Source organism: Lycium ferocissimum, chromosome 10 (genome assembly GCF_029784015.1).
Source record: "Lycium ferocissimum isolate CSIRO_LF1 chromosome 10, AGI_CSIRO_Lferr_CH_V1, whole genome shotgun sequence".
In the NCBI taxonomy this organism is placed as follows: Eukaryota; Viridiplantae; Streptophyta; class Magnoliopsida; order Solanales; family Solanaceae; genus Lycium; species Lycium ferocissimum.
The window spans coordinates 28,358,912-28,384,319 of NC_081351.1; the positions used below are offsets into that span (position 1 = coordinate 28,358,912).

General features: G+C 33.0%; 2 protein-coding genes across 4 annotated transcripts; both read left to right on the forward strand.

Moving 5' to 3' along the window:
- The first annotated feature begins 237 nt into the window (after positions 1–237).
- LOC132033182 (uncharacterized) lies at positions 238–5,986 on the forward strand. 2 transcript variants are annotated; one of them, XM_059423072.1, is made up of 10 exons: positions 238–681; positions 786–853; positions 1,567–1,663; positions 1,742–1,870; positions 2,423–2,531; positions 2,620–2,764; positions 2,913–2,955; positions 3,431–3,604; positions 5,254–5,369; positions 5,513–5,986. In XM_059423072.1, the coding sequence occupies exons 1-9, from the start codon at positions 424–426 to the stop codon at positions 5,353–5,355; spliced, it is 1,125 nt and encodes a 374-aa protein (XP_059279055.1). In that variant the 5' UTR covers positions 238–423; the 3' UTR covers positions 5,356–5,369; positions 5,513–5,986. The 2 variants fall into 2 exon arrangements, with proteins under 2 accessions (XP_059279055.1, XP_059279054.1); XM_059423071.1 differs by having other exon boundaries at positions 245–681; positions 5,543–5,986.
- Positions 5,987–11,990: 6,004 nt separating this feature from the next.
- Positions 11,991–16,702, forward strand: LOC132033183 (BEL1-like homeodomain protein 3). Of its 2 annotated transcripts, none has more exons than XM_059423073.1 (5): positions 11,991–12,730; positions 13,105–14,063; positions 14,727–15,094; positions 15,194–15,254; positions 15,859–16,702. In XM_059423073.1, exons 2-5 carry the CDS (start codon positions 13,215–13,217, stop codon positions 16,468–16,470), a joined length of 1,890 nt encoding a protein of 629 aa, XP_059279056.1. In that variant the 5' UTR covers positions 11,991–12,730; positions 13,105–13,214; the 3' UTR covers positions 16,471–16,702. The 2 variants fall into 2 exon arrangements, with proteins under 2 accessions (XP_059279056.1, XP_059279057.1); XM_059423074.1 differs by having other exon boundaries at positions 11,991–12,386.
- The last annotated feature ends 8,706 nt before the right edge of the window (positions 16,703–25,408 follow it).

The following is a 25,408-nucleotide window of genomic DNA, read 5'->3' on the forward strand; positions in this document are numbered from 1 at the left end:
ATCTCTTGTTTAAAATCATGATACTGAGTAAAAGTTCATAATTCTGATGAAAAATTGAAAGCGAATAAGGGGATGAGAACTATGAGGTCGTTAAATTAGTCTAGATGAGCTCAAGCAAACCTATAAACATCATATAGTTATTAAAAGGCGAATAAGTAGTCAGCATTCACTGCTATATCCTATGACACTGCCTAAACATCCTTGGTAATGAGGCATTTTATGCAACTACTAAAGTTGTGGTAACGGAGTCAATGTGGAAACAAAAGAGAGACATTTTATCGCAGACGTAACACTTGTATTCGAATTGCAGGTCAGATTTTAAGTTCTAATAGTAGAAAAGAAACCCCCAAAATTTCAACTAATAAGATATCAACAGTATTACACTGCAAGAGGGCTCACCTTTCTTGAAGAGAAGAATCAAGAATGCTAATACGGCGTTATAATCCCATGATGTCTATGTTACCTTCCTCTTCCTCCATCGTTACCCCATTTCCCAGACAGTTTTTGAGATGCCCTCTTCCAATATTCACTCAATCTTTCAAACCCCACTTAATAATACCTTCACTCCTTTGTACTGTCCCTAGAGATTTCACCCTTTCATTCTATTCTTCTAACACTGCTCAAACCTCCAATATTGACACCCCTGATGAACTGCACCATCAGCTATCAAATCCTAAACAAGTAAAGTTGCTAACTTTATCTTCTTGATTTCAAAAAAATAGTGTCTTTTTTTTTCTTACTTTCTGAGCTGGTGTCAGTGTGAATTAGCTTTCCCTTTGTTTTAGGGCCCTTTGAAACCAGGTTTATATCTAGTAGGAACCCCAATTGGCAATCTTGAAGATATTACTCTCAGGTAAAATTCACTTGCATACTTTACTGCTTTTTGTATTGGCTTTTTGGGTAGATGGACACTCACACACTAAGTTCAATCCTTATGTCACATTGTGGAAGAATAGGATTACACCTGTAAAGTTTCATGAATGTTATACATCAACTAGTATTACTATATTTTAGTCCCAAGCTAGTTGAGGGTCGGCTATATGAATCGTCAGACACTTGGACCTAGTTTGATTTAATATGAGTTCTCTAACATTAGAGGTTCTCTTTATGTTTTAGATAAGAGTATAATGGATATTATGGTCCAACAATTTGAAATGTATTTATTTATTACTCTGTCCTTTTCAATTTGTTTGTCTTATTTTGATTGGGCACAGAGTTTACGAAAGTAAGGAAGCCTTTTGAATCTTGTGGTTTTAAACTAAAGATATGTATGATGTACCAAAATGCCTTTTAATCTTGTGGTCTTAAACATGCCATGTGAGATATTGAAATTAAGGAGTTGCCAAATTAGGAAAGAGACATTCTTTTTAAAACATACTAAAAAGGAAAGTAAGACAGACAAATTGAAATAGAGGGAGTAATTCGTGTCCATTACATGTATTTCCCTCTGCTTAGGAATGAATTAGTTGTTGGCATTTTGAAGATCTAATCTTGAACACTGGATGTCATGATTGTTTTTTGCTTCCATATTCTCTGCCTTAATGGTGAATTTGTCGATGCTTTCAGGGCTTTGCGAGTCTTGAAATCAGCAGATGTGATTCTTTCGGAAGATACAAGGCATTCCGGGAAATTGCTACACTATTACAACATTAAAACTCCTCTTGTAAGTCACTTTTTGGGTTATGCCTGGTGCTTTTCTTAGAACGTTTGTTTGTGTCTAAGAATAGGCTTTAGGTTTCAGCTTAGTTATCACAAGTTTAATGAGTCTCAAAGAGCTCAAATGGTGCTGAGGAAACTACAAGATGGTGAAATTGTTGCCCTGATTAGTGATGCTGGCACACCTGGCATTAGTGATCCTGGAATGGAACTGGTGAGCAAGTATATCCTTGTGGATTATTCGATCTTTTCTTGCAATGACTATTTATACCGGAACAAACGGCTATCTTGATTCATTAGAAGTTGGACAATGTGTTGAATATCCATGATTATAGGCTATTTCTTAGGGGAAATATATTACTCCCTCCGTCCCAATTTAGGTGATGCGCTTAGACTAAGCACAGAGAGTAAGAAAAATAGTAAGATATTTGAAGCTTGTGGTCTGAAACAAGTTATACATATTTGTGTCGCTATAAATCATCTCACCAAGGGTAAAATGGTAAGTTTAAAGTTAAATTATTTCTAAATATATAAAGGTATCATTCTGGTACAAACTAAAAAGGAAGTGTGCCACATATATTGGGACAGAGGGAGTAGTCGTTTGTGTACCATTGGACCAAAGGTTGTGATATATACCGTGTGAAATAGTTTGTCCTGAACATTCTCTACATATTTGTGGAAAGAGCAGTAACTAGGTTTTCAGGCTTCATGTCCCACATCTTGTCTATTGAAAGATATGCATGTGAAGTAATTTTCTAAAATGTAGGCTAAGCTGTGCGCGGAGAAAAATATACTTGTTGTTCCCATTCCCGGGCCTTCTGCTGTGGTAACTGCTCTTTCGGCCTCTGGCTTACCTACTCATGAGTTCTCATTTGGTAATGCTCTGACACACTGTGTTTTTTAGTTACTAAATTTCAAGAATAGTGAGTGAAATACTGGTTCACATATTGTGTCATTATGTAGTTGGTTTTCTTCCAAAGCATAATACTTCGAGGAGAGAGAGGCTGATACTTTCAGCAAATGAATCAGCCACACAAATTTTCTTCATTCCACCTCACAAGCTTTCTCAATTTCTTGAAGAGGCTGCTGCTATATTTGGTGAGAGTAGGTAAATCTCCAACCCCACCCAGCTCCCCGTTTCCCCCTTCTCACAAAAAAGAAAAGAGACAATTAGGGAAGGAGAATTTGTTTAGTTCCACCTTTACAATTCTGTTACTTTTAGATGTTAATATATTGCATTTTATGCTTCAATGTAGGCAGTGTGTCATGGCTCGGGAGATGACCAAAGTTCATGAGGAGGTAAGTGCTTATGATTTAAGCTTACTATCCCTTGAAAGTTTTCATTATTTCATTATCATCCTTGTTAGATTTACAAGCTAGTACATAAACAACTATCTAATCTGGAAGAGGGATAAGTGAACTTACAGATATTTCGAAGAGGGTTAAACACTAATTTTTGTTTCTTCTGTAGGAAGACCGGGTTGGATTTTCCTTTCTGTGTCTTGTATATTTCGACACTATAAAATAGTTCATATAAGTTAATTCTTTGTTCGCATATTTTTGTTCTTCCAAGTGCCTTTTTCTGTATCACAGTTATTATGGTGATCCGTTATGATAGTTTATTACACAAGTTCAAAGGGTTACTCTTTGGATTTTTTGTTTTGTCTCATTAATTATTGATAGGAAAAAAGGCTCTTGAGCTTCATTAGTCATGCAAGCATTAATTCATAATGTTTATCAGTAAATTCATAATGTTTCACTGCTACCTCATTAGTTCTGGCGTGGCACTATCGGCGAAGCAAAAGAGGCATACTTGGCACACCAACCGAAGGGTGAAATTACTTTCTTGATTGAAGGCAAATCGATCAGTATAGATGAGAGTCCATCAGAGTCCCAGCTGGAGAATGAGTTGAGAGAGCTGATTTCGGAGGGACATTCTCTTTCTATGGTAGTAATCTTTTTCCCAAAATGCAGATTTTATTTCTTCAGATCTTACTCTGTGCTGAGAACTCGAAATTTTCTAACGTGTTTACATAGTTTAGTAAAATTTAATGGTTACAACTTACAACATCACTTATCATTTAAATCTCACAAATAGAAGTTTTCCATCGAGAACTAAGGAGTTAAAAAACAGTTATTTTGATCAACCTTCTTAAATTTATTTGCTCAATCTGATTTCTGGTAAAGGTTTGCAAGTGTCTTTTGCTGGCTTTCTTCTTCTAGGTTGTGAAGGGGTATGGTACATCCAGGTTCCAATACTTTGTATTAGGTGTAATGAGTTAAAAACCATTGTGTAGGTACCTTGGATATTACTGGAAAGATCTTTTCAGCATAAAAATAACTTTGTTGGAGATGTTAATGGAATTCTCTGCGGGTCAGCTAAATTGTTAAACTTTCTTTTTATTCTATAAGCATGATTTTTCTTTCTACTTTGCCTTCTTTGTATATTTTTATACTAAACGAAGTTTCAGTTCCCTATGAAGTATGATCCATGTATTGAGTTAAAATCTATTGGGAGGCGCCCATGGATATAATTACTGAAAAGACCTTTTCAGCATATAAATAACTTATCTGGATATGTCAATGGAATTCTCATGGGTCACCTAATATAGGTACTTATTTTTTGTTTCCTTAGCACAGTTTTTGTTTCTACTTTGCCTTTGTTTCTATTTTTCTACACTAAACGAAATTTCAGTAACCCATGATCTTGTTTAATAAGTAACTCTCCACCTACCATCCGACAATCCCATTCTTTTGGTGTTCGCTTTAGTTACATTTTACCATCAAAAGTTGTTGGTTAATTTCATGAAAGAACCATGTCTGCCAAATTCACTTGCTTAAGAATTTGGAAGCTGTGTCACATCAATTTGTTGCAACCCTATTTTTGATTCATTTTCATGGTTTACTTGATCAAATCAAAACGCCGTACGTAAATGATAATGCTGTTTTATGTATGGCAAATCTGTCTCAAATTTCAACCTCATCCTTCTGTTTTTTGCTTTCATGATCAGTAAACCAACCTAATTACAATATAATCTCTCATTTTACTGATGATTTAAGTCTATAGTTAGAATGAGCAGTTTTGCTGTTCAGTCATGCGTTACCGATTTATTTAAAGGTGTTTGACTGGTCACGGAGTTTAAGAATAAAACTTCTTGTCCAAAATAAGCCATAGATATTTTTGTGTGGCCATAAATTATCTCATTAAGGGTAAAATGGGGAGTTTAAAGTTAAATGTTACTAAATATAGAAAGGTGTAATTCTTTTTGGGACTGGCTAAGAAGGAAAGAGTGTCCATAAATTGGGACAGAAGGAGTATCATTAAGTGGATGGAACTAGAATAATATAAATCTATACTTGACAATGATAAGCGGAACTTACAATATTTAGCAACAAATTGATGGGACATGGCTGTGGTAATGAGTATGATTTACTGAATAACATTCTGTATCGGTTAGGAGGCATTAAGATACAAGTTATGGTTAGGTGATATTACATTGCAGAAGATGGAGTATGTTTTTTTTCATTGCAACACTTGTCCATGTATGATTCGAATCTTGAACTTCAAAACCTATATGATATATCATTTGATCACAGGCCGTCAAGTTGGTAGCAAGTGGAAAGTTGCTGAAACGAAAAGCAATATATTCTCTTGCATTGAGGAAATTCGGAGGGCAAGTAGAATCAGAGGATGAATAGACTAACTCTATCCTGTGAGTGTCTGTTATGTTACCTTCTATCTCCCAACCACTAACCCCACCATCCTCCCAAAATTAAGAAAACGGAAAGATTACCTGTTGCTTTCATTGTAATTTAAGTAACAGCTTATGTTAATGGTTGCTTTGATGTTGACCAGTTTGATATTGTCTCCAACTGCTTTGATTAGGAAAGGAGTTTTCTGCTATCTTCCCCGTATGATAGCTGAGTGCAAGTTAAGGCAAAGGAAGTGCAGCATACTATAGTATGTGTTTGACTGAACTCTTGTTAGAGAGAAAGGTTATTTTATACTAATGTGGATACCATGGAGCTTCAAACTTTTTTTGTTATAGGAAAATGACATCAAATTTGGTAAGACAGCAACATGGTCCTAATAGTAGCAAGCAATTGTTTGTTAAGCAGTCCATAGTCTTAGTCACAGATATCACATCTGATTTAGCCTTTTCTTTTTTATTCTTACTCTATTGTACCTGGAGATGCAACTTTGTATCTGTCAACATTATTTGATTAGTTTTTTCTACAAATTCGTGTGCATTTGATGCACCCCAGTAGTTTTATGTTAGTCTTAGTCATTTGGGTATTGAATTATTAGTGAACAGTCAGTTTTAACTCATGTTTGAGCAACTTGTGTTTGTATTCACACGATATGTTTCTCTCTCTTTTAAATGTATGTGTATTGTGTATAATGTTTTTAACACTCAAGTTATCTCCATGTTCTTCTACTAGAAGATGTTACCTACCTTAATATATAGGGATATATTTGACCAAACACCAACAAAAGTAACAAACCAATCTTTTCAAGATATATTTTTGTGAAAGACATTTTATGTCATTATACCAAACACAAAATGGAAAAATTTACAAGTTCTTGTTAGTGAAGTTAGTTCAAATGCAAACAAATATGAAGTTGTAACAGAAGAAACATGGGTGAGTTCCGAAGCACTAGTTCAGGAAAATATATTTGATTAAAGATTAGATATATAGATTTTATCATATTCTATATTTGATTAAAAACAAAACGATAAAATGACCAACGTGCCTTCTAATAAATTCTTCACTTTTGCTGTTAAAGACTTTTGCAAGTAAGGAAAACCATTTAAAAATCTTTTCAAAGCAGTCATTTGCGCAATCAATTCTAAAACATATCCTTTTAATACTACGTCTCTTAGCAAAAAAAATTTCGCGTTTGGTGACTGGTTAGGCTTATGCGGGTATTAGTAATGTAGGTATTAGTTGTGAAGGTATTAGTTATGCAGGGTTTTAGTTATGCATAAATTATTTTTTTGGATATTGGTTTGTTATATCAAAAGTTAATAAATTTATATACTTGTTAAAATTTAAATATTTGTTTACAATTAAAATTAAAATATTTTTTTTACAAAATATAATAGTAAAATATATAAAAAAAATTGTTTAGAAAAGGAAAGTAATTAAATGGGGGATGATAAGGATAATATTGTCATTTCAATTTTTTATTCATGTATTAGTTATTTCATCTTCTACCCCGCATAAAATAATATATAAATTCCCTCATAACTTATATATGTATTAGTTATGCAGGTTTCGAAATTGCAAATCAAATGTCGTACTAATTTTATACATGAATAACTTACTTCCTAATTAGCTACCAAATGCTGTATAAGCATGCAGAAATTAATACATGAATAGGGTGTCTTTTTACTATCTACCAAATGTGGTATAATTTAATGCAGGAATTAATACATGAATAACTTACATCTTGTCCAGCTACCAAATGATTAGCGTTTGTTTATTCCAAAAGTCAAACACTCCTTCTTCACTAAAATTCTTTCTTTTAGAAAATTAAATTAGAGTTTCTCCTAGCAAATCTTTGGTGTTTTCTATTCCAAAGTCAATCATTTTTTATTTTTTTTTAAATAAATTAAAATCCTCTCTCTTACAATAAGAATAAGAATGAAAAGGCTGACTACTGAGAACTTTGTTATTACGCTTCCTTCGATGAATAAGTCGGCAAACGTTTTTAAAAGTTAAAGCTATTATTGTAGCCTTTAGAATATTCACTTTTTATTTTTAAAAAGTATAAATTTTTTCTCTCGAGAAAGGTGTTTCTTTTTTGATTTGTCACATCCTATTTTCGGTACATACTTTCGGATATGATAAATACGAATTCTTGCCGGCAAATTTTAATTTAAGTTACAGAGTATTCCCAACTAAATACAATTTCATACTCATAACTAAATTCAATACCTTTGATTATGGGTGAATGAATACCACACCATAATCTTTGGTAATCTCGAGGAGCTATTCATTTGTTCTCCTTCTTTCTAGGTTTTGGAAATATTTTTTTTATAAAGGAATTAAAGAACTTTGCTAGTTTGTTTGTTTGTTTTTTTTTTTTTTTAAAATTCCCCTGCTTTATGTTTTGATAGTTCTTTATACCGGAAATCAAGAAAATAATAATGCTATCAAATTGATCCATTTTTTTAAATCTTATAAAAAATAACTCAAACTTTTCTCACTCTCACTCTCACTCTCTCTGCCTTTTTATATATATTTATATATGTTAGTATAGGTATCTGTATATGTTTGCATATATCTGTATATGTTTGTACATTTTGAACTATTTTTCATAATGTAAATTTTAAGTTTTTTTTTTTACAATATAAGTGATCAAGTTATATATTTCTGAATTTTCTCCAGAAATTAATGCTCTTCAATTACAATCACTTTTCTCCGCAAGTTATTACTCAGTAAAAATCTATAAAGTTCTTATTAAAATAATAAAGAAACACACAAAAAACTAAGAAGATATTTCCATTCACTGATCCCACGAAACCTCCAAAATGGTCGGCTGGTCCCTATATAATAAATGTATATTGATGATGTGTACCCTGCCGTTTATATAGGTTTATCTTTTGAACTTTTTTTTAATACACAGACAACATGTAATAAATTGTGTAATAATCTCCAAAACTGAATAACAACGGGATATTTTTAGGCCCCGTTTGTCCATAGATCAGAGTGTTTCAAGATTTGAAATAATATTTAGAGATTGTTTCAAATAAGTACTTGTTTATTAAGCTAATCAATTATTTCAATTTGAAACTTAAAATATGTAACTTGAAGTTTGAAAACAGATTTTAGAAAATATTTAGAGATTGTTTCAAATAAGTACTTGTTTATTAAACTAATCAATTATTTCAATTTGAAACTTAAAATATGTAACTTGAAGTTTGAAAACAGATTTTAGAAAATATTTCAAGTTTTCATTCACAAAATTTTAACTGTATTTTTATGTCCAAACACAACTTTCATTTCCAAATATCTTTTTCAGCATAACTGCAATTCTTTTCTTTTTTGGATATATCAATCAATTTATGTCTGAAGGCAATTTTAACTTCCAATATTCTTATTTTTTTTAGAAATATCAATGAATTATGTCCAAATACCTACTTAGCAATTATGTCCAAATACCTATTTTTCACGTTATGGGTATATATATGTATATATATATACATATATATATATATATATATCAAATTAAAAAGCTAATTACGTGTAAATGTACTAACTGATATGTAATATACTAATTAAACCATGTAACGTCTGAATAACATTCTTTCTAGTTTTTGCCATTCAAATTCTAAATATATTTTAAATAGAAAATTTGGAAAGGACACGTAACCAGCCTTGTATTTGCCGAAATATGCGCATAAGACATCGTTTGATTGAAAGCCGCCAAATTTACAAGATTTGGACATGTTTAAAGTTTAAACATTAAACTAAAAAATAAGACTACAACCTACGGCTATGACTCTATAACCATACATTTATATACACGTCTCTTTAGACCTGTGCCTTATTGTCATTGTTTTCTTCCTTTCCACTCTTTCCAGACGTCTTTCTTCCAAACACTGAACAACAGGTGGATGACGGTGGTCCCACTCTAAGGAATTTTGTGTTACAGAAATACACATAGGCTTTTTTTTTTTTTGGTGCAAGAAAAAAAGATGCTAAGATTATAATGGAAGGGCAGTACTACATGAATAAAAAATCTATGAAATGAATAGTAATTAAAATTTGCGTTGGTTCTTTCCGTAAAAATGAAAAATGTGGTGTACAATTTAATATATGTGTTTAGTTTTAAGCCGGATAAATTTCTAATTTTAGCCTTGTGACTTTAGCAGCAGGACAGTTTATGTCCTTTATTCCATTTACAAGTTATGTGATAAAAATCTCTACCAAACTCAAGATATATAAGCAGATATTTTAACTAAAGAATATAATTTGTGTTAGTACGAGTGCACAACAACAACAACAATAACCATATACCCATTGTAGTCCTGACAGTAGGTAGTTATATAAAAGCAAAATTTTCATTCCACTCTTTAATATTTTAACTTCCATTTTGATGAAATTATTTAATTCAAATCAAATTTGGAACCAGAATTTGACATTATAACTTATGTATCCTAATTTTTAAAGTTATTTAGTTCTAAATAAATAATCTATACATAGTTAATGAACTTTTAAGACAAATACATAATTTAACGTCTCGAGGATGGAGGCACATTTTTAGCTGTCCTCTTAATTAGGGATTAGGGGTTCGAACATGGATATGGAAAAAAAAATCTTTGGAGGAAGACTCCTAATAGGCGCGATGCGGTGCGAATTATCCTGGATTAATTGGGCTCAAATGCGGATATCGAGCACCAATCGTAAAAATCAAAGAACGTGAAAAATGTAGGAGGTCGATAAACTTTTGAAAAGTATACTTTAAAAACAAAAACAAAAAAATTGACATAAATAAATAAGATTAAGACCTAAAAGTAATTAATTAAAAAGTTTTAAAAAAATTTGAAAATTATCACAAGGACTACAAAAGTCCCTTTCGATACTTTTGAAAAGAGGACTTTAAAAACAAAAAAACAAAAAAATTGACTTAAATAAATAAAATTAGGACATAAAAGTAATTAATGAAAAGTTTTTAAAAATTTGGGAAATTATTGTGAGGTTGAAGTTATTTAGTTCTAAATAAATAATCTATACATAGTTAATGAACTTTTAAGACAAATACATAATTTAACTTGTGAGACGGAGACGTTCTTTCTCTCTTACCCAAGGATTAGGGGTTCGAACATGTATATGGAAAAAAATCTGGAGGAAGCTGCTCCCCCGAATAGGCGCGATGATTGCGAATTATCCTGGATTAATTGCTCAAATGCGGATATCGAGCACCAATCGAAGAAAATCAAAGAACGTGAAAAATGAGGTAGGAGGTTCGATAGCTTTTAAAAGTAGGATTTTAAAAACAAAAAACAAAAAAATTGACATAAATAAATAAGATTAGGACCTAAAAGTAATTAATTAAAAAGTTTTAAAAAAATTTGAAAATTATGTAAGGACTACAAAAGTCCCCGAGCTCGATAGCTTTTTGAAAAGTAGATTTTTAAAAACAAAAAACAAAAAAATTAACTTAAATAAATAAAATTAGGACATAAAAGTAATTAATGAAAAAGTTTTTAAAAATTTGGGAAATTATTGTGAGGACTACAAAAGTCCTCACATTCCCTCTTATATATAATAGTAATTTGATACTCTTTGATTGGATTTAGAGATTAAAAATCATGAAAGATTTTCTTCAAATTGTGGTCTAAATCAAGCAATACACTTACTAGTCGTTTGGTTGCTAGTCGAAATAGTCCCGGTATTATAATCCCGGGACTAATTTATCCCATATAGTGGGATTATTTTATACCATCTAAAAGATGGTATAAAATAATCCCAGTATAAGTGGGTTAAGAAAGGTATAAGTGGGCTATTAATACCGCTAATTTTTATACCACGTTTGGTACAAGGTATAAATTTATTAAATTATTTTATACCTTATACCAAACGTGGTATAAAAATTAGCGCTGGGATAACCCACCTTATACCTTGAACCAAACGACTAATTAGTGTACTATAAATCATTTTTTTTTTTTAATTACATAGGGGTAGGGGTGTAGAGAAAGGGGAAATGAGGGAGGGGATTACAACCTAGGGATTCGAACCCTCACCAACAAGTTGAAAGTTCAGTTAGCCAACCAACTGAGTAATTAAATCATCTACTTAAGACGACGACAACAACATACCCAGTATAATCCCATCAGATGGGGTCTGGGGAGAGAATAGTGTACGTAGACCTTACTTCTATCTTGAGAGGTAAATCATCTACTTAAGAGTAAAATAAAAAATTAAACTTAAATTATTTCTAAATATAAAAAAATATCTTTACTTAGATAGATTAGAATGAAAAATGCATCACATAAATTGGAGAAAGTATTTGTTTCACTTATTTTCTCTGGTATAGATAATTCTTGGATTGTCCCTCATTTAATTTGGTATAAAAGTACATCAAGATCCAATATCAAATTATTATTTTTTATGTCGAAAATAAAAATACAATAAAACGAAGTATAAAATAATATCGAGTTTTATACCACAATTATTTTCATTATATCCCTCTCTAAAATCTCTCCTCCAAACACTGAACAACAGGTGGGTTCTGAGGGCCCCACATGTAGGAATTTATGGATATATAAATATAAAAATACAAAGTGTATGGTGTGTATCACACCTATACATATAATATAAAAAAAATAATATACATGTATGCACAAAAGAACCAACTACCTAACCAAAGCAAGCTGTATCATCAAACTGTTTAAACAACACATTGTAACTACTATTAGGAACAAAGAACAAACTTTGTTTATAGTTTTGTTCTAAGGAACCCCTTAAGACTAAAGATCAAATTTTTATTTTTCTTGGTTTTAGGTCTACCAACTGGTGGTTACCGATTCAGACCCTTAACCATCAAAAACCAATATTCTCCTTACCAAGATAAAAACAACTACCATCACAATACCAATATTTTGTTCTTAGGAAAACCCCCAACAAATTTTATTAAACAATAAAGAAAAAAAAGAAGCTTCTGTTTTTTTTTTGAATTTTGAGCTGGTACTTTGAGACCCCACTTGAGAAAAAGTTTGGTATAATTGAAAAGGAATATATTATTATTATTGTTGTGCTTTTTGTTCTGATGTAGTTGCAAGAAATGGAAGGTTGGAGTTGATTCTTCTTTGCTTTTTTCTTGTTTTTCATGATTGTTGTTTGTTTTTGAATATTTTTATGGTTGGTGTCATTGTTCAATGATAAGGAGGGGTTGTTGTGCTTAGGATCTTTTAGGATCAGTTTTGTCTCCATATTGGGAAGCTTTGGTTTTGAGCCAATTGGGAGTTTTTGTTTTCAATCACTCTCTTTGCCCTTCTCTTTCTTTCTTTGCAGTGTGCTGCCTCAGTTGAAAGCACAAAGATTAGTTCTTTTTTCTTTCCAGGTAAATTCTATTCTCCTGTTTTCTTTGCCCTATCATTTTCATTTCTATATTTTATTAGTACTTGTGCAATTAAGTAATGTTTTCATTCATCAAGTTCTTTTCTTGGTTATGTTGGCTTCAATTTTATTGCCTCAAGTCTCTGATGATGATGATGTTGATGTATTCTGATTTTATTGGTTTTTAACATGGTAGAATTCCTATAGTTACTGTTGCTATAGTGGTGTTTGATCATTTCATTTTCTTCTTTATGATAATCTGATGGAAAAGAAAGACTTTTTCATGCTTCTCTGTCTAAAACATGTTTGATGTTGTTTCTGATATTAAGTAGTTGTTCAAACATGTTGGCTGAATCCTGTTTTCTTCTTCATTGACAGGTCCCAAAGAATTTCTTCGTAAAGTCTGCTAATGATTTGTAGTTCAAGCGAGTCAGTCACTTGAGCAGGAACCTGTGATTCTTGAGACATAATAGAGGATATATATAATAATGTCTGCTTACTATTCAAATTTGTCCAATCAAAGAGATGTCTTGCCAATGTCTTTTTCGCCAGACCAGAAATTTGCTTCTTATCAGTCAACTGGTCAAGTCTCATACTCGGAGTTGCCTGCTCAGAACTATGGTGAAATTCAAACAATGAGAGGTAAAGATGAAATGTTATTCATTCCACCAACCAGTGAATCGGGAGGTATGCAACCAATTAGCAACTTTTTGGAGAATTCAGTTCTGATGGATCCCCGTTCTTTTCCAATAAAACAACTTCTTGTGCCTAACGGTGAACAAAGCCTTCAAAATCAAGGATTATCTCTTAGTTTGGGTACGCAAGTTCCTCCTTCGCTTCATGTGTATTCATATCAAGATGACTATACGAATTCCAGTCTATCTTCTCTGGTGGGCACTCACGTTCTGCACTCAGAGCAGGGATCTCAAAACAAGGAATCTAAAGTTTCCGAATACTTGTCATTTGATTTAGCTGGAGGAACTAGAGCTGCAAATAATCCCCAAAGCTCCATGAGCCTCAGAGAAATGAATTCTGGTGCACGTCCGCATGTAGGATCAGGAGCTGCAGCAGCTATTTACAATTCCAAATATCTAAAGGCTGCTCAAGATTTGCTTGATGAAGTAGTTAATGTTCATGAAGCTCTAAAACAATCAGATAAACTACGTAACTTCAATTTGCTTGGCCAAGATCGCTCTGAAGAAGCTGATCTGAAATCTAGTTGTTCTGCTACTGGTGTATCTGGTGACCAGAATAATTCAACTAAAGCTGAACTTTCACCTACAGAGCGACAAGATCTTGAGAGCAAGATGACAAAACTCTTTTCGATGTTAGACGAGGTAAAGCTGGATTTCTGCTGACTCATCTTAATGGATACTTTTGCTAAGGCAGGATAAATTTCTTGCTTGTAATGTCTTTAGGTACATGTTGTAGATCTGTCAGCCAGGTTCGGCCCTCTTATGTTGACACTTTAACATCTGGTTGAATTGCAAAGTTAGGATGTTCCTTTAATCTTCTGTGTGCTCCTCCTAAATTCATAAAGCATTTGCATTGTCTGTAAATTTGCAGAAAACTATAGTTGTCTCTATCATATATTGATAGAGGACTTCTCTGAAATTTATTGTTCTTTCACAGATGTTGAACACATAGCATGTCCAAAGCCATTGCTTTTGTGCTTTGCAAGTCCTTTTTTAACATTAGCTGGTGCCCTCTCTGAGTGACAATCATGAAATAACTTTACTCCAAACTAATCTTTCTTTTGTTAGTAGGATTTGGGTTCTGAGTTTTTACTTGAAAAACTGGGAGAAGAAATTTTGAGAACTTGATATACTTCTATCCCAATCTTGAAATCATACACAGGTTTTGTTTCAAGATTCTCCTTTGTTGTGCTACTTAAGTGCTTGTTTTATGAATTCTTAGCACATCCTTTGACTAATTCAGTTTCCACCAGACCTGTATCTTTTATATGCTATAAACAGAGTGTGATTATATTTTTGTTGTAGGTGGACAGGAGATACAAAGAATATTATCAGCAGATGCAAGTAGTGGTATCTTCATTTGAGATGGTTGCTGGACTTGGTGCCGCTAAACCATACACATCACTTGCCCTTAAGACCATATCCCGCCAGTTCCGCTGCTTGAGGGATGCAATCAAGAAGCAGATTCAAGTTACTCGTCGAAGCTTAGGAGAGCAAGGTGATAGTCAAGGGGAAAGATTATATCGTCTCCGTTATGTTGACCAGCAATTGAGGCAGCAAAGGTCCCTTCAGCAATTTGGTATGATGCGCCAGCCTTGGAGGCCACAGAGGGGCCTGCCAGAGACTGCTGTTTCAGTCCTTCGTGCTTGGCTTTTTGAACATTTCCTCCATCCGTATGTCTCTCTCTCTCTCTTTTTTTTTTTAATTTTTCGAGTGACTTTGTCATCTGTTAACATGCATTCTGATTCATTTTAGTCTTGGTGTTTCTTCAGCTACCCAAAAGATTCTGAGAAAATCATGCTGGCAAGGCAGACAGGTTTAACGAGAAGTCAGGTATGTTAATCCATGGCTTTTGCCCTTTGAAGCATAAAAGAAACTTAGCATTCTTCTTTTGTATGGCACTGGCAAATCTATTACTCCCTTCGTCCAGTTTATGTGAAGGTGTTTGACTGGGCACAGAGTTTAAGAATGAAAGGAAGACTTTTGAAACTTGTGGTGTATAAGTCATAGATATTGTGTGGCTATAACTCATCTCATTAAGGATAAAATGGGAAGTTTGACGTTAAATTGTTACTATATATAGAAAGGTGTCATTTTTTTTCGGACAGACTAAAAAGGAAAGAGTATCACATAAATTGGGACAGAGAGAGTATTGATTTTGGAATAAAGAATTGCTCCAATTACACTGTAAAAATGACCTGTCTCAAATGTATTTTCATATAACCTTCTAGCTGTATCTCTTAATTGTTAGTTCAGTTACTTCAGTATTAAACTTGCATTAATATTGGTAGACATCTTAGTGCTCAAGTCCCCAGACCCCACCTGTGATCCACACAGGTTTTTTTTTTTTTTTTTTTTTTTTTTTTTTTTTTTTTTTTTCCTTAGTGCTCAAAGTCATAGCCAGCTATCTAACTAATCAAACTTGTGCTTGAGTCAGGTGGCGAATTGGTTCATAAATGCTCGTGTGCGCCTTTGGAAGCCCATGATTGAGGATATGTACAAGGAGGAGTTTGGTGTTGTGGCAGAAGCAGGATCTGGTGCTTCACCAGAAGGATTACCGGTTGACTCCAAAGAAAAGTCAATAGCTGAAAACACAGGAGAAGATATTCCGGAAAGCTTTGGAGAAGAGTCAAGTAACGTTGTTACTAATGTACAAAATAATTCATTTACAACCAAATTTAGCTTTCAAGACGGTGCTTATGAACATGAGAAGATTGATTGTGGATCAAGTAAGTTGCAGAGCGAACAAATTCCCATTACTCACAGCTTTGGTCCAAAACCGACTAGTGATGGAAGCATCATCGGTGCTGTTAATACATACCATCCTTCCATGTTGGGTGATATGATGGGAAATCAAGTATCACTTGCTCTACGTCTGCAAAATAGTCAAATGGACCAGCAGGCAATGTCTGGTAGGCCACAGTTAAGAGAGGACGAGAAGGCGGATTCTACATTGGACATTAGCAAAGGAGAGTATTACTATATTGATCCAGTAAACCAGCAAGAAAGGTTTTCAGGCACTCATCTGCTATCCGATTTTGTAGTGTAAAAAACTTGGTTTCTTGCATATATTGGTTATATAAGACCTTTTTGCCACTTATCGTGTCGATGAGAAGTGGGTTACCAAATATGTAAATATACTAGTACTGGATAATCCATTTGTATAATAGTGGGGAGATTGTGAATTTTAGCATAGAGTTAGAATCCTCAATTGATATACACATATTGTAATTTTGTGTTTGAATATGAGAATAAAGCTTGCAGAGAATTTGAAATTGTAAGTTTCCGTTCCTCATTTTTTATAAGCTCTCTAGTAAGGGTCGGAAATCAAATACACCACGAGGAGGTTGACATCATCCTTCATTCAAGAAGCATGCTGCTTCAATGCCCTCGAATCAAGTCGAACAACTTGGACGCAAGAGTCTAGATACTTGGAATTGCACTTGAGCATTTATCAACGAACTGATATTTATCTAATACTCTCTGTGTCTTAATTTATGTGACACCTTCTTTTTTACTGTCCCAAGAAGAATTGACATTATATTTAGCAACAATTTAACTTTAACTTTTCATTTTACCCTTAATGAGATGATTTCTGCCCACAAAAATTTCTATGGCATATTTTAGACCACAAGTTTCAATAGTCTTTTTTTTATTCTAAAACTTTGTGCCCAGTCAAATATCTTTACAAAAATTGGGACGGAGGGAGTATTTATTTTGTGATTGCACTTATTTCAGTTATTTGTTTTCTACATTCAGAGTTTGTCTAGATTTTGATGATTTGTATCAGAGCCAAGTATGAGTGGCTAAAGTCTCATACTATCCTAGGGTTCTGTCGAAATCCTGTTATAATCTTGTCATGTTCTTATATTGTTAGTAGTCTAGAACTACTGTTCATCTTCCTCAGTCTCTAATGTCTTTATTCTCCAGTGTCAAATAGTGTCAACCATCTTCGAGTCTTAGTGTGAGGCAATCAGATAAGTACCGGCTAAGACGTTGGTAAGCCTGAATAGACCGCCGTCGCTCGAGAGCCAGGAGGGCAAGATAGGAGCAGGACACGGTTTGGTGTTCCCGTCCCCAAGACCACATAGAAAGAAGATATAGACACTTAGCACCCTAGAGGAACAAGATATTAGGAATTAAGAAAGATAAACAGTGGAGCTTAGACTCTTACCAAAGAAGAACATAGAAGATAAAAATAACAGAGGTAGTAGACGTACCCACATAGGATAGTATCCACCCAAACAACTCTTTCAAAAGAAAATTTTTGTTTAAATGAAAAATCTTCCTTTTTTCAAAAGATTATCTTTTTACAATGAAAGTCTTCGAGACTTCAAAAATGATAAAAAGGATTTAGTCGAACAAATCGACTCTTTACAAAGTCAATTGTATTTTAGACATAGTCTAGAGAACCCAAGAGTTCTTTACTTTTATAACAGAGGTGATGAAAGTAGGAACATCACACCAGAAGATGTTTCTGAATCAATCAAAACACTTAAGTTATTAATAAAACTTAGCAAAGAAAATTTGCGTATAACAAAGAATAGTATTAAGTGGTGTGACAACCAACTTAAGAGATATTCAGCATCTTATTAATCATGAGTTTAAACTCAGATAAACAAGAGATAATAAATAGTAATAATTTATCAGCTGTAGCTACCAAGATAGCTAAAGTTGAAAATGATTTACAGAATTGGAATATTCCTAAGGAACCATTCCGTTCAATTTATAATACAGGAAAGTTTGATTTTGTAAAAAGTTACAATATCAAAACTTGTGAATCAACCATAGCCATCAATAGTTCATTAGAAACTATTAAACTATTACAAGTTCAGGATATTAAAAGATATCAAAGAAATTACAATTTCTTGCATATAGGACTTGTCCAAGTTGCGGTCAAACCTCTTTACGGATTAGGTTTAGATACGCCTTTATGTCTCTTATTAAGAGATGATAGATTATTAAACTTTGAAGATTCATTATTAGGAGTACTACAAAGTAACCTAGCTAATGTTTAATTGCTATCCTAATTATTCAGTTGATATTAATGACCAAAACGTACTAGATACGTTGACTCTTAATATTAAAACAAGAAATATGAATAGCAAAGTTAATACAAAAGAAATAGCTGTAATATACGGGATATATTACAGACTTATGAAAACAACCTTAGCTCCAAAAGCTAAAATTGTAAGTCCCAAAGGAGTTACTATGCTCATGGAATCAAGCCAAGAACATAGTAGTACCTTTGTCCCTAAATTAATAAAATGGGAGGACATTTTATCAAAAGATGAATGGCATTTTAATGCCATAACTCAGCCAAAAGCTAAACTAGAGAGTTCTGCTATTGAGCAAGTTATTCAGTACCCAGATGGATCTATTGACCTAAAGTTCCTTAGATCTAACTCGGGTCATGAATCATCTTCAGGTAGCCGGATGTCTTATACAAGACCTTCGACAAGCCAAAGAATGTCTTTCTCAAGACCTTCTTCTTTCAAACCCCTGGAGGAAGTAGGTACAAATCATGATAATTTTGTGGAATGGAAATTAATAGAAAACTTAAAGGAGTAGATTTTAGACAAACTATTCCTAAAGTTTATTATCATTCACAACAATCAGATGTTAATTCAGACAGTCCAACAGCTAGTGATATGGACTTACAAAAAGAAGTAAAAGGAGATGCCTTAGGCATGATTAGAGAAGATAATTTTATACCAGATTACAAAGCTTTAGATGACGAAATGAAAAGTCATAAAAAGAAATTTGAATGGTATAAAAGTATTCATAGTTTTGAATCCAGACTAAACCATAAGATAGAATGGTTAGATGACATAAGAAGAACCAAAAAGAACATAAAGTTCTTTAAATGGTTCGAAAAAACTGGAAAAGTTCCTAGCAAAAAGGAATCTTTATCCATGATTGTTAATAAATGGTATACAAGGAATAGAGGAACCATAGAATCCCCAATTCCACCATTAGAAGAAATAATTATACCAGTAGGCAAAGAAACCATAACAGCCTCCCCCTTTAAAAGAGAAGGATCTAATTTAGATAGGGATCCAAAGACAAAGGATATCAACAAGATAATCCAACAAAATAATTTTACTAATCAATTGCTACATGTTGTATCTAATCAAATGATAAAAGATACTAGCAAACAGGCGATTCCAGTAAAAAATAATACAGAATCAAAATTGGAGAAACATCCAATATTTAAACTACCAGAATTTTCAACAGAAAAATTCCCAAGATTAAACAAAGAATTTAATCTAGATGAAGATATCCTAGATAAAATAAATAGGCAATTGAAAATAACAGAAACCAAACTAGCTAATAAAGCAAGTTCTAGTAATACAATCTTAGGTGATAACATAACACCTAGCGTAAAAGAATTAGAAGAAAAGCTGAAGAAAAGGCTAGACGAGATAAATAAAGCCCAGAACAAACCAACATCTGGAAATGTAACAACAATATCCCAAACTCCTAAAGAAGTTCAGAGGATAACCACTACTAGACATCCTGTAAAAAAGAATTATTACAAAAGACCGTCTTTTCCAGACGTTCAATTTGAAGAAGATGTCTATCTAACTGGAGTATCTCACAGTGGATCAGACATAAGTGAATGGAATATAGATGGTTTAGCAGAAAGCCAAATCTATAAAAAATTACATGAAATGGGTATTGCTATTACAGCATACAAAGCTAGGAATGCTGGTGATAGACATGCAGCAACCTTAATCATTTCTGGTTTCACAGGAACATTAAAAAATTGGTGGGATAATTATCTTACTGAAATTAATAGAACCCAAATTTTAGAAGCTATATCAATAGAAACCACCGTAAAAATGGAAGGTAATATGCAAACAGCTGTTGATGAAGCAAGAGAAGATGCTTCAGCAACGTTAATATATAGTATTGCTAAACACTTTATTAGAGAACCAAAACTTTTCCAAGATAGGAGTTTAGAATTATTAAACAATCTTAGATGCCCGAAATTAGACGATTTCAGATGGTACAAAGATATGTTTTTAGAAAAAGTTATGATAAGAGAAGACTGCAATAATGATTTCTGGAAAGAAAGATTTATTAGCGGTTTACCATCTTTGTTCGCTGAAAAAGTTAGAACAAAAATCAAAGATAGATTTAATGGAAGAATTCCTTACGAGAATCTTACTTATGGAGATATAATTAGTTTTATTAATGTGACAGGACTTGATCTATGCACAGATTTAAAACTAAAACAATCTCTTAAAAAAGATCAATATCAATCTCGAAAGGATTTAGGAAGTTTTTGTCAAGACTTTGGTTTTGAGAAAATATCTGCCCCTTCCAAAAAATCGAGTAAAATAATAAAAGAGTCTAATTCCTCAAAACATAGGAAAAAGAAAGATCCAGAAAAATCTTATAAAAAGAAAAGATTTAAAAGGACACCAAAAAAGAATTTAGGTGATACGTCTTTGGACATGTGGCAAGAAAGGCCATAGATCTAGTGAATGTAGAGTCAACATTAAAAAGAAAAGGAAAATAAATCTTTTAGATGTTGATGACAAAGTTAAACATGAGCTATACTCAATCCTTGAAGAAAATGATAACACTTCATCTTCTTCAGATGAGGATAGTGATATTGAATTTGTTACAGACGATAGTTCTGCAAACAATTCTTCAGACGAAGAATGCGATTGCACAGGAACTATATGTACTTGTGGACAAAATTCAATAAAAGTAATCACTAAGGAATCAAAAGAATTTCTTTTTGATTTAATTAATCATATTAATAATGAAGATGTTAAGAAAGAATATTTGATCAAATTAAAGGATATTATTCTTAATCAACCTAGGGATAAACCATCAATTGAACCTTTTAACATGAAAAATGTTATGAATAGGTTTTATTCAAAAGAAAGACAACCTACAGTCCAAGATTTACAGATAGAGTTAATTTCGGTAAAAAACGAAATTAAAGAAATTAAAACAAGGCTTAATAAAGTTGAAATGGATTACATCACTGATCAAATCATATCTCAGACAAGAAAAGAATCTCTTGCAGAAGATAATGAAAATGATGTTTCTGATAAATCATCACAAGAATCCAAGGACGATGACGTCATGGATCACAATGATATTATCAAAACAAATAATACAGAAACAGCTGGTGAAGTACGAATGATTAAAGCTCAAAGCTGGCATATCTTTGTCACTTTAAGAGTAGAAAATATCGTACTCGAAAAATTAGCATTAGTAGATTCAGGAGCAGATAAAAACTGCATCATGGAAGGATTAATACCTACTAAGTACTTAGACAAAATTACTGCTAAATTATACTCAGCTACAGGTGAAAAGCTAAAAATCAATTATAAATAATCCAAAGGCCACATCTGTAATGATGGTATTTGTTTTATAAATGAATTCATACTTACTAGGGACATCAATGAAGCAATTATCCTAGGAACTCCATTTATAACTCAAATCAAGCCTTATTATGCTGGTTTAGATGCAATCTATACCACCATTCTAGGAAAGGAAATTAAATTTCCTTACTTAACAACCATTTCCCAAGAGGAAAGTGATTCTGTAAAAAATCAAACAATTTTTAAGATTAATTGTTTATCTAATCAAGTTTCATTCTTAAAAAATGAAATTAAGATTAAAAAGATAGAACAAACTTTAAAAACCCCGGGAATAACAGGAAAAATAAAAAACTTTCAAGAACAACTTGAAAAAGAAGTTTGTTCTGATCTACCAAATGCTTTTTGGGAAAGAAAGCGACACATAGTAGAACTCCCATATATTGATAGTTTTAATGAATAGGTTATTCCTACTAAAGCAAGGCCTATTCAAATGAACCATGAGTTAATGGAAGTTTGTAAAACAGAAATAAATGATCTTCTACAAAAGAAGATAATTAGACCTTCTAAATCTCCTTGGAGCTGTTCAGCGTTTTATGTAAATAAAAATGTCGAAAAAGAAAGAGGATTCCAAGATTAGTTATTAATTATAAACCATTAAATAAGGTTCTAAATGGATTAGGTACCCGATACCTAATAAAAGAGATTTATTAAAAAGAACTTACAAAGCAAATGTTTATAGTAAGTTTGACATGAAATCAGGATTTTGGCAAATTCAAATTGCGAAAAAAGATAAATATAAAACAGCATTCAATGTCCCTTTTGGACAATATGAATGGAATGTAATGCCTTTTGGGTTAAAAAATGCCCCTTCAGAATTTCAGAATATTATGAATAATATATTTAACCCTTATAGTCATATGTCTATAGTTTATATAGATGATGTTTTAATATTTTCTGAGGACATTGATTCTCATTTTAAACACTTAAACATTTTCTTTAAAATTGTTAAACACAATGGTTTAGTGGTGAGTGCTAAGAAGATCAAGTTGTTCCAAACAACAATTAGGTTCTTAGGACATGACCTCTACCAAGGAACCTATAAACCCATTTGTAGAGCCATTGAGTTCTCTTCCAAGTTTCCAGATGAAATTCCTGATAAAATCCAATTACAAAGGTTTTTTGGGGAGTCTTAACTATCTTGCAGATTTCATTCCAAATGTCGAAAAATCGAACCCTCTTTACAAGCGTCTCAAAAAGAACCCGGGTTCCATGGAGTCAAGATCAAACAAACGGTCAGAAAAATTAAGACCATTGTCAAAAAACTTTCGTGTCTAGGTATTCCAAACCGAGGTGCTTTTATGATTGTCGAAACCGAAGCTTCTAATGAGGGATACGGTGGAATTCTTAAATAAAGAGTCTCTTTGAATTCTCCAGAACAATTGGTCCGTTATACCTCAGGAATGCGGAATTTCCGTTTAAAAATTATAGTACTGTTAAGAAAGAAATTTTAGCTATAGTACTATGTATTACAAAGTTTCAAGATGACCTGATAAATAAATTTTTTTTATTACGAATTGATTGCAAATCAGCCAAAGAGATTTTACAAAAAGATGTTAAAAATCTTGTTTCAAAACAGATTTTTGCCAGATGGCAATCATTATTATCCAGCTTTGATTTTGAAATCGAATTTATTAAAGGTGATTTAAGCTCTTTACCAAATTTTCTTACAAGAGAATTTCTACAGGGAAATCATGAGGCCAGGAGCCCCCACATCCCCTTTCCAGAAAAAGCCCAATCAGCCAAATAGATATTCAGCCCTGGCTGAATTTCCAAATCTAACAAACTTAAGGCCCATGAGGCCCACATTACCAGCTACCAGACCAAATTTAACCATACTCGGTTCCATCCCCAAAACAGAACCCTCATCACCTTTTCAAAAAGAAAAACCCTCTACCAGCTCATCAAGCGAAAAATTCAAACAAGTGATTGTTATAAAATGAAAACCCCAGATTCTTTCGCACAAGCAGTTAATCCCAACATCTCTATAGCAAAGGAAGAAAAACAGCAGGCATCTCAAGAAGAATTTGTCGTCATCAGCAAAATCGAGATACCAGTCTTGGCACTTGATAAGCAATATGAAAATTGGAAGGTAGCAGATTTACTAAAACCTTGCTACACCAATTTTAATTATGTTGATATAGATGATCCTATCAAAACCAGGAGATATTTTGAATTCATCCTGACAGACACAGGATCCTTAACCATCGAACATCATCTAAAAGATGAAAATGACCCAGATAGCATTGAATATTCAAAATTCACTATTAATAAGGTCATTAGTCCATTTCAATGGAATGTTGATCACTTACACACTCCTATGATTTTATCAGAACAACATAGGCCCCAGACCTATAATTATTATAATTATGAAGCAGCATGGTACAACTTCATGTATGTACGACCGATTACCCACACCTGGTTCGTAAAATACAGCGAACAGTTTTCCAAGTCCATTATCCCAAGATGGTTCTATGATTGGTGGAAAAGATTTGGAGGCAATGAGCTCACCATGCCCAAAAGCTTTCAAAAACATTATGAGACTTTCCAGAAGGAACAAGGAATCTCTACATTACCAGAGCATATTAAATTATGCAAATATTATGTTGCTAAGAGGATATCTTATATTATCAGTTGGTCATTTGATATAACTGAAATATATAGAATTAAACATCTAAGCAAAACTATAAAAATAAAAGGATGGATTCCTAAAGATAAAAAGCAAAAAACAAAACAACCATCAACCAGCAGCAGGACAGGATCAACAGAATCCAAGGCAGATCTTAAGAAGAAGCTACTACAGGCTTTGAACAAATTAGACGAAGCAGATCCACTAGAAATTCAAGAATTATTGGATACAACTTCATCATCAGCAAGCGACAATGGTGATATGTTGGACCCACAAGGATTGGCCCAGGAATATATCGACTATGACTTAAGATAAGGTTGCCTCTTCAAAAAAGCAGAAGGCAAGAGTCAAAAGCAAGAAAAGTGGCCGACAAACTTTATAAATGCAGCCGCCCAACTTTTCAAAAAGAAGGCAGACAACTTTACAAAAGTAGCCGCACCAACTTTCAAAAAGAAGAATGACATATTTAAAGATAGCCCTCCAAGTGTAAACATCTTAGAATGTTAATCATTTACAGAGGCCTATATAAGGTTCTCACGTTGTAATTAGAAAGGCATTCGAAAATCACCCCACTTCGAAATTGCCTTCTCCTCCTCTCTTTCCCTGATGTAAATTTCCTTTTAAAAGTTTTCAATGTTTGAATAAGAAGCTTCAAGCTTTTGTAAGTATTTACTTTTAAGTATTTATTTTCCGCATTTTATTAGCCAGTCAAAAATCCTATAAAAATCCCTTCGAGCCATTTTTGTGCGCATGCTTGTTTGTTTGTTTGTTTGTTTGAGTTTACCTGATTGAGTTTCCGCTTAAGCCAATACGAAGTCAACAAAGCGACCGTGCTAGAACCACGGGGCTCGAGGGATGCCTCAAACCTTAACCGGAATCTCTGACTCTGGTCGATTTTAGAGTCAAACCCGTTTTAAAAGGGATAACTATTTTAAACCGACTTGGCACACCGA

Coding starts and splice junctions, on each gene's coding strand:
- LOC132033182 (XM_059423072.1), top strand. CDS start 424: ATGCTAATACGGCGTTATAATCCCATGATGTCTATGTTACCTTCCTCT. Junction 1,871..2,422: donor GTGATCCTGGAATGGAACTG/GTGAGCAAGTAT, acceptor TCTAAAATGTAG/GCTAAGCTGTGCGCGGAGAA. Junction 3,605..5,253: donor AGGGACATTCTCTTTCTATG/GTAGTAATCTTT, acceptor ATTTGATCACAG/GCCGTCAAGTTGGTAGCAAG.
- LOC132033183 (XM_059423073.1), top strand. CDS start 13,215: ATGTCTGCTTACTATTCAAATTTGTCCAATCAAAGAGATGTCTTGCCA. Junction 14,064..14,726: donor TCTTTTCGATGTTAGACGAG/GTAAAGCTGGAT, acceptor TTTTTGTTGTAG/GTGGACAGGAGATACAAAGA. Junction 15,255..15,858: donor CAGGTTTAACGAGAAGTCAG/GTATGTTAATCC, acceptor TGCTTGAGTCAG/GTGGCGAATTGGTTCATAAA.